This window comes from Lytechinus variegatus, chromosome 8, assembly GCF_018143015.1.
Source record: "Lytechinus variegatus isolate NC3 chromosome 8, Lvar_3.0, whole genome shotgun sequence".
NCBI classification, from domain to species: Eukaryota; Metazoa; Echinodermata; class Echinoidea; order Temnopleuroida; family Toxopneustidae; genus Lytechinus; species Lytechinus variegatus.
Window position 1 is genome coordinate 36,291,817 of NC_054747.1, and position 16,559 is coordinate 36,308,375.

A 16,559-nucleotide genomic window follows, 5' to 3' on the forward strand; every position below is an offset into this window, starting at 1 on the left:
ATAGTTCTGAGATACTTCGAAAAGAAATGCACGATTTATGAAATGTCCTAGAAAGAGGATTTATCTATTAATCACTACCATTTGTAACATACTCTCATCGTGAACGGGCCGGGTGTGACAATGATACTGTGATTTATGTATATAATTTGGGGCTAGTCAAATCCATGATCAATGTACATACATGTATCGTAGTATATCAACGTATATCAATTTCACACTCAGGCATCGGTATTATTGTAAGACTCACACATATTACCAAAACTGATACCATTCCATATTTAAGAGCATACGCAGCTAATATTATGCACTGTTAGAAAATTTATCCTTAAAATAAAATAATTTCCTGCAGCAGAGTATCGAGAACACCTGTAATCTTACCAGATTGCGTATTTTTTTTACATTAAATCATGTAAAATTACAGGAGATTGGTATTTGGCGTATGGATTCTTACAAATTTCTAAAATAAAACACCATTTTCCCCTTTTTAAACAGACCTGTTTTGTTAAATTGTAGAAAAATTGCCGTTTTATGAGTTTACAGAATGATTCTGTTATTGCTTTCTGCAAAATCTTGTTTTTTTCTGTAAAATCAGGGGGGTTAACAGTGTGTGTAATGATGAACAATTTTATTTATCCGTATGAAGTGCTAATTTTATTTTGTTTTTGTGTTTGTTGTTGTTATTTTTTCTATTCAGAGGGTCAATGATTTCAGTTTGTGTTTTAAAATGCACAAGTTCTTACACATTTCTAAGAAAATATGGCTCACCGCTCTTATAAATACTTCACAAAGAGTTCACAAACTTGATTACAGATAACGAACCTCAGTTTTCTCACGTTATATCAGAATGCATAGCATCTAAATTAGTGAGAAAATTAATGTCGCTTAACATGCATTCCCCCTCAGTTTTCTCACGTTATATCAGAATGCATAGCACCTAAATTAGTGAAAAATTAATGTCGCTTAACATGCATTCCCCCCTCAGTTTTCTCACGTTATATCAGAATGCATAGCACCTAAATTAGTGAGAAAATTAATGTCGCTGAACATGCATCCCCCCTTCCCCGAAAAATGATGGGGGGGTGGAAGTCATACTTGAACTTTGAGATGAACATTAAATTTCAGGGATTCATTTCCCTGAAGCAAAATATGATCTGTTAGCATGCAGAAAATGTGCCATTATGACAATTTTCTCCTTAAACATATACAATTTACTTTAATAAGGAAATTCTTGTTTGACCTCTCTACAACTCATCTTCAAGGGGTGACATGTTTCGCTTTCTAGAAATAGACGATGCTTCAAAGTAATTAACTAATGGTTAAAAAGAAAACTCTTCATAGCATTCAAGGTTTTAAAGTTTGTACAGATGTTACATTTGATGAATTTTAGGAAAATTGGGATGATTAGCGATGGAAATGCCCTTCAACTATAGGTTTATTTCCAAAATATGTGGATGTAATTTTACCCCTGGTTACCGGACAACCCCATCTCATCATCCCTTCCAAACAAAGGGAACAAAAAAGGAATAATGATAAAACAAAAATGTGCTAGGTTGATCTAATCAGTTTGATCCAAATATTTAACAGATCCCATAGAGTTGATTGTTTTGGGATCTTTAAAAGGGTAATTAATCACAAGTCAAAAGATTTTTTAAAGTTAATTAGAGGAAAGGGAAACCCTTTAAAATGTAAAAAAGTAATACTTATACTGGACGCCGTAATTCCGATACTTAGTCTTAAGCAGATTTTGAGTTGGTCGCATAGCTCGTGTTATTTGAATACAGCGTTTATCTTTAGACTGTTGTACTTGTTCAAAGTAACAATAAACAAAATTGTTCGACAGGTTTGTACTTAGAGTACTAACGTCATGACGTTTGACGTTACAGATAATTATATAATGTGATGTGTTATTTGTATTGTATTTTGATTAACACAGTTCTATTAATGGTCCATAGGAACAAATGCATAAATAAATAAATAGCTTTAAATATATGATGATGATAAAATAAAGTATATAACCAATGGACAAGAAGTCTCCACAAATTGTCACAATAGGCCTATAACGAGTACAGTTTCCAATTTAAGATCTGTATGTATGTTTATGTATTCAAGTGAAAATTATTTTTTACACAATTTACAGTAAACAGTTGCTATCGGCATAATTATCAATGCAGTATTGATGCATGTTAAATGTAAACAATAAACAATTGCCGATGCTGGTGCGACCAGAATATAATAATCGACATATCTAATTCTTACTAAGTAATTAAAATTTCCCGCCTGTACCTTAGTACAATCGACAATCGCTTGCACATTGCACCAGCTATGCCAACGCAAATGAAAACTGACTAGAAAAGTGAATAATGAGATAAAAGACAAAGGGAGATCGAGAGAGGGATTTGACTGTATGGGTGTGTGTGGGTGTGAGGGCGTGTGCATTGGCGTGGGGGCTATAATGGCATGCTACGCTGTGTGTGCGTAGGTGTGTTTTTGCAAGTATGTTGTATGTCTGTATGTGCGTGTGCCTTGTTTTTCAAGTAAACTTCAAGGGTTGTCAAAATTACTAAAGACCGATGACGCTTTACAAGTCTGAATATGTACTAATAAAGTCCGGGCAAAGAATTTAAAGGAACCTCTGCATAGTGAACAAAATTCATGTGTATTCTGCTACATGGGACTCAGTAGGGATCAGGACAATTAACCCCCCCCCCCCCCGACAACTACCCCCCGGACAGCTCCCACCCCCAAGACAATTTTCAATTCTTCTTCTCACAACGAATTCTTATCACGATAACATAAGTTAATAGCGCCACCTCTATTCAACTCTTATCATCTTCTTTCTTGTAAGTTAATAGGATGTCGTTTTGGCAGTGACAAATACATGTAATCACACTGCTTCATAACTTCGTCTTCATCACTTGTAATTGTATGAAATCCTATATCCTAAAAATGTGGCATTTATTCATTTTAGCTATCAGCATCGGATCGGTGTTTTGTTCTCAAGGTAAGCATTGCAATATATGGATCGAGTCGTCGTTTTAATGACAGGTCCCATTTTGCAAAATAAATAATCCTGTAAACTCTTGTATCATAATTGACAATTTTTTTTCTTGCACGGTCCGTTACATCGATATTTAATAACATAATGTTTATTTTTTCGGCCGTCATGGAGAAGCTATTAATAAATGCTCACATAGTGGATGTGTACATCTTAAAACTAATATGACAGATAATCGCTAACATATTTTTTTTTTCATTCTCTTAAATAATTTCTACTTTTTAGATATAATCAGGGAAGCAAACACTGGGACGACGTACGTCTAAAGTGCATATCAACCAACGTAACCGAACAATTGAAAATTATTTCTTGGGTGAGTGACGGCTCAGTGTTATTCAAATGGATTTCGCAGAGTGGCAGTCCAATAAATACAACGATGCACACACTTGAAGTTAACCATGAGCCGGTCAGCATTCTGACACTGAGCAACGTTTCATTTGCCAATGAGGGTATATACATTGTTCTCCTTCTGTCTAACAACTACCGCAGTGTGTGCAGAATCAACCTGATTATGAATGGTAGATGTTATACTTTTTTAAGAAGTAGCATATTCATTTATTACATAAATATATGCACAGTCAGAGTCCGCATTCTAAGTTCCTAGTAACTAAAAGTGGGCTATCATAAATCAGAATCGGTGTTTCCTTTTCAAGGCAATTATAAGAATTTCATATAATTTATAATTAAAACCTTGGAAAAAAAGTCAAAGGTAAAAGTTGATACTTCAATTACGCATCATAAAGGAAAGATGAATTAGCAGCAACATGTATCATAAAGCATACCCCATGGTAATTTTGTATTATGTTATAGGAGCTTAATAACTTATAACAATTTAGGAGCTCATAGTAGTTACCATATTGGCAGAGATAACAAAATGGAACAGGCCATACCTGTCAGGTCCCATTTATATATACGCAAAATGTTATTCTTTTTTTAAACTATTATACTTTGAATATTAGCAAACTATTTACAATGAATTCAGCATCTGCACGTTTTAGTTTAGTTCAAACAAATTACATGATTTTTTAAACCCTTTTTAGGCCAAATTATTAGCAAATGGCTGGGGAGGGGGTGCCTCCTAAGCCCGTTTTAGATTACGCCCGCCCCGCCGACCTCGCATACGCGCCAAATATTGGCACGCAGCGACCTACAAAGTTGTATAGAAATTTATTCATGCAAAGTGATATTCATTGATAATGCTAATCTATGCGTAATTAATGTGCAAAATCCTACGTTTTCCTTCAACTCCCCCCAAAAAGTTCAAATGTTATATCGTTTGGTATAGAAACTTGTTGCGGTGTTCTCAGCAAATGTATATGATTTTTTTTCCCTATGATTACATAGGTATTTCTTTTTTAACCTGTTGTTTTCATTCTTTTTTTCGATGATCTTTGCCGGGGACTCTTGAGATTATAGACAGCATAAAACATATACATTAGACCAGCAAAACTAAAAATAATCATAAATTTAAGATTTTTGAAAACACACTATGCATTGATAGCGTACACGAAATCAAGTTTTTAAAGAAATATTTGGTCTGACATATTTTCGCGTAATTTCAGAACCGCGTATCCGGGTGTTGACAATATTCTCAAAAAATGCGCGACTTGAAAATCCTCCGACGGCGCGGTCAATGTATTTCGCGCGGTGAAAATATTACACGAATCTTAGGGAAGGAGGGCTCTGAGCACCCCGGCTTTGATGTGGACTCTGCGCTTAAAAAAAAATATATATACATATATTTACGCTTTGTTGCAATGTATACGTAAGTTATAATATGTTGAAATGCGCTTGAGCCGATATGGGAATAGCGTTACATACAAAATGGTTATTGCTACCATTATACTTATTATCACTATCAATTCAGTTTTGCTATGCATGGTGAAAAAAAAATATATCATTGGAATGATTTCAGTTCCGCCGGAGGGGCTGGAATTAGTAGATGGAATGGACAATTCTACTCTACACAAGCAAGAAACGCTTACGGTTGGAGAAGGGGAAACAGGACACTTGTCTGCAAAACCAAAGGATCAGTGAAACCACCAGTCAGTTTGGAATGGGATGTTTCAAATGAAATAATCCTATATGATGATTTACAAGATAATGTGAATGTTACCCATGATGGACAACTAACAGTGCCTACACGAACTATTGTCTTCACACCATTATACAACGGTACTGATGAGCTTGAGGTAGTGTGTAGGGTGGCAAACGAATCGTATCGTAACATAACAACTTCAGTCATCATAAGGAAGGAAGGTAATCAGTCAATGAGTGTAATTGGTGATTTTTTTTCAAAGCAAAGTGTAACAATTTTGTTTTTAGCCATGGCATGAAAATGAGATTGTACCCTGCATTACAGAGATTAACAACATTTTTTTTCCACTTTTAATTTGATACAAATATCGAAACTCTACTGCCATTTTATTGTACTGTCATTTGCCACACGTGAATATTTCATTTCTTTTGCTTCTCCCAATACTCTTTCCTTGATCACATGAAATCCACACGTATTCAGAGTTATTTCTCTTCTATATATTATTTCAAAGAAGAGATGTAAATTTGTTCTATTTGTCCCTTTTGCTAATATGGTATTTTTTACTTCTATTGTTACCTGTTTTTCTCCCCTCGAACCATTCCTTTTTTTTCTTTTAATATTACCTTGTAAACAACCGACAGGGATTGATAAAGGAGTTTACATTTTCCATATTCGACCAGCATTATTTATTTTAGGATTATATGAATAGTATTCTTTTGAATTCTTACAAACAATTGCTAAAGCTTCATTTTTCGGTCAGTGTATACAAAATATACGCTTGCATTTATGGCATTTAGTTCATATGTGCTATTAATGGCGGACGTCTCATTTTCAGGTATAAATGCATTAAAAAAATCCGCTCATGCTTTGTTCTCGAAATATTTTTCTAGACATAAATGTTTCATGATAATAAGTTCCAACATAACAAACTCGTAAATTATTTCTATTCAGCTAAATATATATGGAAATTAATGTGCTTTAGTCACTTTGTAGAGTGAGATTTGTATCATGTCAATGAAATTCAAATGGTAACAAATCCGTTCTGATCTTAGGTCAGGATATCACTTTTATTAGAATTTTTGTATTATTTATTTCATTCGATTTTCAATAGAGCAATAACCCCCCCCCCCCGATTATTAAGGGATCTTGGGCACAAGTAATGAAGTAACATGACGAATGCAATCAAGTGTATTCTTTTTAATATAGTTGATGCTTGTTTAAATGTTAGTATTATGCACTCGTTTTATTTCCCAACATGTGTAGGAACAACGCCATCAATCAAACATCTTGCCACAACTCATAAGGAAAGTATGCTAAGTCTAACAATTAGTGATGGAGAAATACAAGGTTAATACTGTTTTTCATTTATTTCCTTTGCAAAATATGAGTAAATGCGCCATTTCGTAATCACATATTGCGCATGAGTAGATGGAGGTCAGTCATTGGCTGCAGACCACAGTGTATTTTTTTAATTTATGAGATGAACATCATTATTGTATGTTTTAAACTATACTTGTCATCCCATATATCGAATAACGATACTTTTTCCGTCATGTTTGGTATTTGGCAGCGGATCAGAGCGGACTATATGATATCAGTTTTCAAACTGTAGACTTAAAGCACAAGGCATTTTATTTCAAGGTTTCATTCTTAGCATATTCATATTCATCCCTTTTTGTAATTGGTATTATCACATTATTGTCATTAATATTATTATTATTATTATTACTCAGTTGCTCATTATTTCATTGTTGGCATCACGTGCCGGTACCATGTTCATTTAGCCGTGTTTATTCTTTTATTGCCTCATCAGTTTAATTTTGTGATTACATTTTGTACCCCCCCCCCCCTGTTGATATAAATGAGTGTATATCATGATCTTAGCTGAGATTTGATATGAGATCAGACAATGCTATTCAATTCATAATTTCAACAGAATATCAATAGAATAAAACAGTGACTATTATAAAACACGATATTTAAAATAATCCTAACTAATTCATAATGGTTGTTATTGTATTTTAGGTTGGTGTCCGAAGGACTTTGACAAAGAAAATGCACAATGACTAATTTTGATTTACGGATCAAAAATGATTAATGAAATATGCCATAACAAGCATCTAATGACAATGCACGTTTGGAGTACTCGCAAATGAATACAAGAATACGTTCCAAGAATAACTTTCAGGCATTCTAAAGGAAGATTTCTATATATGTATCTGTATATATATATATATATATATATATATATATATATATATATATATTATATGTATATATATATACATACATATATATATATATATATATATATAATATATATATATATGTTTGTATATACACATGTATATATTTATGAATGGCTCACAGATTTTAATTTACAGCATTTCATTAACATGAATGCTACCTAATAAGCAGTGTGTCTTAACAAAACTGTTGTGTTAATTTGAAATTCAGTGCTTATATTAATTACAGTCATCATCTAAATTTACAGGTTGTTTTACATTTTAGTATTCTAGTTGTAATGTCACGTCATTTGAACTACATCATTATTCAACGAGCTGAAAGTAAGACATATATATTTGGATTGGCTCGCTTGCAATTTGAGGAAGACTTGATATTCATATTTGTAAGAAGAAATAACGTGTTATTTTATGTTTTGATTCTAGACAACTGTGCTCTGCTTCATATAGTTATATACATCTTGGGAGGATCATTAGGTGCAATGATTATGGGCCTAGTTGCAGTAACAGTTTCGTACAAGTGCTTACAACATAACACAGATAGAGGTGGGTTTTTTTCTGTTCAATAATTTAATCAAGAAATATCAATATAAAATCAAATTTTATGAAGTTGTTTGATTAGTAATGACACAGAAAAAACTAAATCTCATATCTATGAAAATATTGTAAGAACTGGTCTTTTTTAAGGACCAGAAGATTGTGATATTTGCTGTAGTCTTTCATATCTATGTGGATTGTATATGAATATGGTAATTACAGGGCTGTTATATAGCTATAACCATATCCAAGATATTTGTATAGTTGATCGCAACTGTTTTATTAATGTATTTACGAGAAATGTCATTTGACTTTTTGGACAATTCAACCAAAATCTAGCCAGTTTGGACTCATACTCAAAGTTAATAAACATGATAAACTCAACATGCACATTATGTGCACTTTTATCGCAATTTACAATGAGAGATTAGAAGGGAACAAAACTGGTTTTATTTCCAGAATATGACATTGAAATGAGCTATTAGTAATTTGCCATTGCATGCTGCAAATGAAACGAATGTTGATTTTGTTCTCTATGTTGGCGATCTTTTGGTGAATTTCAGCATATCCGTTGTCTAGATTTATTATTTCACTATTCGTTAATACATCAGTTAACTTTATTTGACCAATGCAGTCCAGTGGGTGCTCAATCCATACTCGATTCATTATGTTTTATGTTTCATTGTACCAATTTAGTATACTTTTATTGCCAAAATAAAATAATTGTAGTAACAATTAATAGCAATTCGCTATAGTGTGCGATATCTAACCATAATGTCAGAATATTAAAGTGCCTTTCTTTCCAATTATTTTCTCGCGTTCATTACCCATTTCTTCGCGGAAAATACATGTACACGTAATCAAAGCAGACTATACAATATCCGTTTTTTTATATAAAATCTCCCTAAATTTCTTTCATTTTCAAATTTGCTTTTGTAGCAGGGGACGCTGACATGACATGCAGATGGAGTGTCAGTGACTGCAATGCACCAGAAGGACTCGAACCACGAGCCTCTTTACGCGAATTCCACCATGGTAAATATAATTGGCAATACCAATCCAATCTTGTTCATTTTTTAACGAATTTTTAAGTAAATCTGAATATATATTTCAATAGATCCCGTTCGAGAGTACTAATTCATGTGATATTGTTGACGAGAAAAAGCAACATTTATAACAAAAATAAGTATACATATGCTGATCATAATCACGCTCAATTTTCGACGCCTTTTTTTCTAACATACATATGTAACGAATTATGCATTTTAAATAGATATACTAGTATAGATATATTGAAAATCGTATCATCTTATGGCATTATTCTATACATTGTGCATCTGCAACGATTAAATTGATGTAAATCGAAACTCATTGGATATAAGAAGCCCATTAGATTACCTCCTTGATTGTTTCTTAATTATTGGCAAGAGCACATTGGTTATGGTATAAGAAATTTCTGTTTTGAATTCCAGGTCAGCTTTAAAAGGTGTTACTCAGTAAATTTTTCTATCTCATACAATTTTCCTAACTGTAGTCCAAACCTGGTGTTGGTGGAGATCCCGCTGTTTCCCGAAGTGATGTGGTTGCTAAGCAAACCATCCAGGATTCCCACGAATACATGGAGATGAAGGCAATAGCTGACCCTGGTATTTCACCCAACCATCAAACCACTCTACCTGATAACTCTTCTTCTCTGCATCCAACACAGTCAGCATGTGCTTCAAATCTGAAAGGGGGTTCAACTTCAGATGCCATACTTCAACAAAACTTGAATTCCTGTGACGGGGGATACATATCTTGCTCAGTTCCTTTAACATTTCACAAGAGAGGAGTTGCAACAGAGAGTATTGATTCGGTGATCACCACATACTTATGAATTATATCCCAATGATTGAATTGAAAAGTTGTCATATTCCATAGCTAGAAAAATGACTTGTTTCCGGCTTAAATAGTTAGAATAGAACAAACATATCGCCAAATGAGCGAATTAATATTGTTTCGGAACAATCATTTAAAACAATAATGATATATATGATGACGTAAGACAAATTTTATAGAAATTAGTAATCTATTTGTAATCCAGAATTATTATATAATCAACGTTGACTTGACGAAATAAATATATTATATATAGCTTTTTCAATTCTTTTTTAGATATCAGGATTGATTCCTCGTCATGAAATCCATTTGTCTTCCTAAAACTGTCTCTAGATGATTGAAAAAAATGAATAAAAAGCTTTAAAAGATAGTAAATGCGTTTAATAATGCATATAGATTATTTCATTTTCCACGACTTTACACTGCATGAAAGGGACAACTTACAATTTAAAGTGATTGGTTAATACTGGTTTGACTTTTTAAAAATCTGAGCTAGAAGGTCACACTTATCACCTATGTCTGTGATATGTTACAAAAATGGAGCCCTGAAAAAAATGCGTTCGAAAATAATTATTTAGTGCTTCAAAAATTGAAATATATAGTGACCGGATACACCATCTTAATTTCATCCCGTACACTTATGTGTACTATACAAAATCGGGGTTCGCCTAGTAGTTTTAGCTTTTCATTCTCAATAATGGTTGTTTTCAGGGTTTATTAGTTCTAATACATGCACTTGTACACATTTTTTATCTTGGTTTGAGAATTTTTTTAAATCGGCTGCTCAAAAAGTTAAACAATACCTTTAAGCGTGGAATAGTTCTGGGATATTTCGGAAAAGAAATGCAGGATTTATTAAATGTCCTAAGAAGAAAGAAAGATTAATCTATAGATCAGTACCAGATGTAACATACTCTCATCTGTGAACGGACCATGCCTGACCAAGATATTGTGATGTTATGTTTATAATGTAGGGATAGTCAAAAGCACGATCAATGTACATACATGCATTGTAATATATCAACGTATATCAATTTTATACTTAGGCATTGGTACAATTGTAAGGACACACATATCAAAACTGATACCACTCCACATTTAAAGGTCAAGTCCACCTTAGAAAAATATTGATTTGAATCAGTAGAGAAAAATAGACAAGCACAATGCTGAAAATTTCATCAAAGTCGGATGTAAAATAAGAAAGTTATGACATTTCAAATTTTCGCTTATTTTTAACAATATTAAACAAAATATGAACGAGCCAGTTACATCCAAATGAGAGAGTTGATGATGTCACCCACTCACTATGTCTTTTGTTTTTTATCGTTTGAATTATACAATATTTTATGTTTTACGAATTTGATAATTAGGACCTCCTTGCCTGAAGCACAAAATGTGAAAATAATGTAATTCCACATGTTCAGGGTAAAATGAAGCTTCATTTCACATTACAATGACGAGAAAATCAAAATATTTCATATAATAAAATACAAAATGAATAGTGAGTGAGTGATGCCATTAGTTCCTTCATTTGCATACCGACCGAGATGTGCATATAACTGTTTAAAACTTTAAAATTTAAAATTAAAATAACTTTCTTATTTTACATCCGATTTTGATGGAATTTTCAGTGTTATGCTTGTTGAATTTTTCCCTTTCTATTCGAATCAAGCTTTTGTTGGGGTGGACTTGTCCTTTAAGAGCATTAATACTAAGCTAATATTATGCACTGTTAGAAAATTTATCCTTAAAAAAATAAAATAAGTTCCCGCAGCAGAGTCTCGAGAACACCTGTATTCTTACCAGATTGCGTAACATTACATTATATCATGTAAAATTGCACCTAATTTGTATTAGGTGTATGGAACCTTACAACTTTCGTTAAAACACACCATGTTTCTCCTTTTAAACAGACCTGTTCTGTTAAATTGTAGAAAAATTCCCGTTTTATGATATTACAGAATTATTCTGTTATTGCTTTCTGCAAAATCCTGTTTTTCGTGTAAAATCAGGGTTTTTTTAAAAGTGTATTTAATGATGAACAATTTTATTTCTCCTTATGAAGTGCTAATTTGCGTTGTTTTTGTGCTTGTTGTTGTTAATTTTTTTTTCTATTTAAGGGGTTAATAATTTCAGTTTATGTTTTACATGCACAAGTTTTTGCACATTTCTAAGAAAATATGGCACACCGCTGTTATGAATACTTCACAAACAGTTCACAAACTTGATTTGAGGTAATGAACCTCAGTTTTCTCATGTTATATCAGAATGCATAGCACCTAAATTAGTGAGAAAATTAATGTCGCTTAACATGCATTCCTATTACCCCCCCCCTTCCCCGAAAAATGAGGGGGGGGGGTTGGAAGTGATACTTGAACTTTGAGATGAACATTAAGTTCCAGGGATTCATTTCACTGAAGCAAAATATGATCTGTTAGCTTATAGAAAATGTGCCATTGTGACATTTCTCGCCTTAACGTAATGCACTTCACTTAAAGGAAGTGCTTGGTTGACCTCTTTCTTTCTCCTCTTGAAGGGGTGATATGTTTCACTTTCTAAAAATAGATGGTGCTTGAAAGTGTCAACGGTAAAAAGAAAAATCCTCAAAGCCTTCAAGGTTTTGAAGTTTGTATAAATGTTACATTTGATGTGTTTAATCTTTCTCTACTCCTTACCCAAAGTCACTCAAATGGTTCTTCAAGATATGTCAGGAATGCACAAATCCTTGCAAGATAAATAAAGGATCCCGAGAAAAGATAGTCTGACAATTGTCTGTTTTATTTTTACGTCAGTTATATATAGTTTGTTTAATTTCATTCAGTTTCGTTCTTTTTTTAATTCTCGCTTAACATCAAGAAGAAAATGCATTTCCCAAATTTGTGAAACTTTCTCTGGCAAACCAGTACAAATACTCTTCACCCGGTTTTGAAAATATATCCAAAGCTTTGCAGCTACTTCGAAGCCCTGAGGCCCATCATTATTAAAAAAAGGGAAGTCCCTCGATTATTTTCCAGATTAAAGATATTACTAAAAAGGTCTCTTTTCTGTAAAAACCTTTTTTTCCCTTATCATAATCTTATCCGTGTTGGATAGTCAAAAGAAGGAACAAAAACAGTCACATCCCGCCGTATCGATATAACGTCGTTGAACGTATATTTATTCGATCTGTTTAAACACAATATAAAACAATAATAAGTCTTCGTTAACATAAATGATTTCAAGGTTCAGTTTACTGTATATCAATAAATAAAATTGCTTTAGCAAATTATCCCCCCACCCTCCCCCGCAAAAAAAGAAACTTTTTTAAACTTTTGGAATAACGAGGTAGCTAGAAGTGTATGAGTGCAAAGACCTACTTTGCACTGAATCTCTCAGCCACACAATCTGGGGTGACCGAGCCTTTTACATCTCTGGACAAAAGCTGTGGAATAGCCTTCCCCAATTTATCAGAAGAGCAGAGACCCAATCAACTTTTGAGTCTTACCTGAAGACCTTTCTTTTTAAAGTACTTAATATATCGCTATATACCTGGCTATTAAGAAGGTTTGCACGCCAACTACATCAGTACATGTAAGTGACTCGAAAATCCCCCATGCCATAGTATTCATTCAATGATACTAATAGACATTTAGGATGGATTGCGCATAAATTGCGGATAAAATTTGATTACAGACGCTAAACATCCGCAATATTCGTAAAGTATGCTGTTCTAAGACGGTTATTTTCCGCACATGTCCGTAATCATCCGCAAAGGTACATTTTTCCGTTCCCAGGAGTTTTGGGCTGCCCAAAACTCCTGGGAGCGGAAATCATCCGGTTTATATGCGCAATGTATACGCAATGCATTCTCAATGTATGCGCTGAATTTTCGCAGTTATCCTGTGATATCCGCAACAGACATGGGATTGCGGATAAGTAGCGGACTGGGATAGAATGCGAAACGAATGCATAGCGTGCCTAATACGACTTTATACCAAGCTATAATAATTTATAAAGAATGCTTACAGACTGGTCACCAATAGTGCGTTTGTATTGCGACTGTTTCGCGAACAATTTGCGAGTACACAGCAAACATTCATCGTAAACCCAGATTACTATATAAAAATGTAACAGAAAATGAAATTTGACCGTCATTTTAAGAACAGTTGTGTAGAATATAGGATGTTGCCATGGATCATCACGGACATTTGATAGTTTTTTTTGTGCAAGAGAAATGGATAGAGAAAATAAAAATAAAGTCTTTTGAGCAGGATTTTAATGTTTTCTTTTATTATGTAAAAGCATGTTAAAAGATCTTACACCCAGCATTAAAAAGGGTGGTATCAGTAAGTTAAAAGAAAAATAACAAAAGAAAAATTGTTATTATGTTATGTTTGCTTTAACTCCATCTGCATATCCTTTTTCTTTATGAGAATAATTCAAATGAGGATAGATGAAACCGTTTATGTTATGTTAATGTTTTTTGTGGAAGAGAAGTGGATAGAGAAAATATAAATAAAGTCTTTTGAGCAGGATATTCATGTTTTCTGTCATTATGTAAAAGAACTAACACCCAGAATATTAAAGAGGGTGGTAGAAGTAACTTGGCTAGTCCATAAGGGCAGAAATTATCGTGACGTTGTTATCCATACATACTGGCACCGCCCGTTTGCTTTAGCTTTATCAAAATCCCGGATGTCATTTCCATATTGCCCCTGCCACTTTAATTGTATTTTTGTTAATAAAAGTATAACCCCACCCCCCCCCCCCCGTGTGTCGCCAGATAGAATATGACACTTATACCATGGACGTACCTAATTCCAGATAGTGCGGAGCTATAATAATCATAGCTTATCACCTCAACGAGATTTTAAAAATGGTTGGAATTTTTTTCAGGTATTCGTTGACAGACGGACACACACACACAAGCATGCACACACGGACACTTATGGAATATGCCCATACACTTCAATACACATACATACTCCTTTCATATTAACCATACATCATTGTCACATGTGGAAGAGGTAAATTGAACCAAAGGCTCGATTTATGTTTGTATCCCCTCTTAAACCCTATTAATATCCTCATATTCTTTTGAGAATTACTATTCGATGTGAAGCTACATTTTTAATTTAATTTTTTAAAAAAACTTTTGTAGTATAGTATTTTATAACGTTTTATGTGTTAACAAGTAATTAACAGTGGAAAATAAATTTTCATGATCGGAAAACACATAAACTGATAAAACAAAAATAAGTATTAAATCTCAATACCTTCTTTTATTTTGTTCAAGATCAACATTTTGAAAAAGCATAAACATTTATAAAAGTGTAACATTGTATGTAAAACATAAAATAAACAAGTGTAGGCCTATCTTAAGTATAAGGCAGATAAATAAGACATAAACATCTAAACAAACGTTTATTGTCTTTTTTCATTGATACTTAATAAAAGATAAGGTAATATGGTTCTATTTCTGAACTAACCCATTCATTCATGTGGTCTTAAAAAAACATTCATGAACTTTCCATGGAATGAAAACAAAAAGTTTTAAAAAATATTCTTTTCTGTTCATAACTGGTATTATAACAATTTTTGATGAAAATATGGGATAATAAGAATAGACGAATGAATTTTCAAGGCATAAAACGTGTTTCCCAGTCTTTGGTGATGTTAGAAGGCCAAACCGTCATGTTGTTTGACACATTTCTCACTTGATAATGTTACCAAACGCACAGGCAAACACCTGTAACTTTGTTAAAAAATATCAAAAGTATAACGTTAACAAAGAAAACATGGAATAAGCAAACTATCCATAAAATCAAAGAGAGCACTGGCGTAGCCAGGGGGGCACAAGGGGGCCATGCCCCCCCCCCCCCCCGGTTGATCGGAGAGCAAAAGAAAATCCTATTTCATCTGTCACTTCTCAAGTAGGTTACACCAGAATAGAATTTTAGGGTGCAGAAAATGCTATTTTCATGACCTGGTTTTAATTTTTTTTCCTACCGTGGGAGGGGGATACCCTCTCCCACACCCTCGCCTTGGCCCCCCTCTTGAAAAATCCTGGCTACGCCAGTGAAAGAGAGGTTCAAAACTTAAACTTAACTTAAAGATAATGACGCTGAAGAGTGGAGTGCTCTTCTTTTATATGGTCTCGATTCAAATGTATCACATTCGCAATGCGACCGTTGCTTCCGCACCACGTGCGCATTGCATTCTCTATGCATACGTAATACTTCCGCAATAATCGTTTAGCATCCTGTTTTTGTCCGCAATACATGTGTTTTACTTCCGCGTTACTTTCGTTACATTTTCGCAATGTCTGCAATACATTCCACAATTTTACAAGCAATATCCCTCGTAAAATAGCATTCGCAAGGTAATTCCTTTTTATTCGTGATATTTCCGCTTTTAATCGTAATTTGTTCGCTGTACATTTTTTATGTATCCGCAATTTTAAAGCGGATTTTTATCTTTTTTGCAAAATTTAATGCGGATGACAACGAATGACCGAAATTTGTATTCGCAATTCATGCGTAATTCAACTTCCCCCCCAGTGGGACCGGGCCTTTAAGGCCCGGTCCCACTGGGGGGACATTACGAACTGTTCAAGGTTCTTTTAAGAGAAAAACGTAAGAAAGCTTTAAAAAAATCCGACATTTAAAGACATAACTTTTTTATTTAATGTAGAATTGGCAGGTAAACAGGTCAAATATGTCGGATATTCATCATGCTCAATGAAAATAGGATAAAATTGAATTTCTCAAAAAATAATATATCCGATTTACTGTTTTACAAAGGGCAAATTAATTGGATTATACCTATC

The 16,559-nt window shown here is 33.6% G+C and overlaps 1 protein-coding gene across 1 annotated transcript; it reads left to right on the top strand.

Moving 5' to 3' along the window:
* Positions 1 to 8,839: 8,839 nt before the first annotated feature.
* LOC121420265 lies at positions 8,840 to 9,840 on the top strand. Its single transcript, XM_041614839.1, has 2 exons — positions 8,840 to 8,908; positions 9,408 to 9,840. Exons 1-2 carry the CDS (start codon positions 8,858 to 8,860, stop codon positions 9,747 to 9,749), a joined length of 393 nt encoding a protein of 130 aa, XP_041470773.1. The 5' UTR covers positions 8,840 to 8,857; the 3' UTR covers positions 9,750 to 9,840.
* The last annotated feature ends 6,719 nt before the right edge of the window (positions 9,841 to 16,559 follow it).

Excerpts from the sequence above, each read along its gene's own strand:
- LOC121420265 (XM_041614839.1), top strand. The coding sequence starts at position 8,858 with ATGCACCAGAAGGACTCGAACCACGAGCCTCTTTACGCGAATTCCACC. Across the intron at positions 8,909-9,407 it reads TTTACGCGAATTCCACCATG|TCCAAACCTGGTGTTGGTGG; the intron begins GTAAATATAATT and ends TCCTAACTGTAG.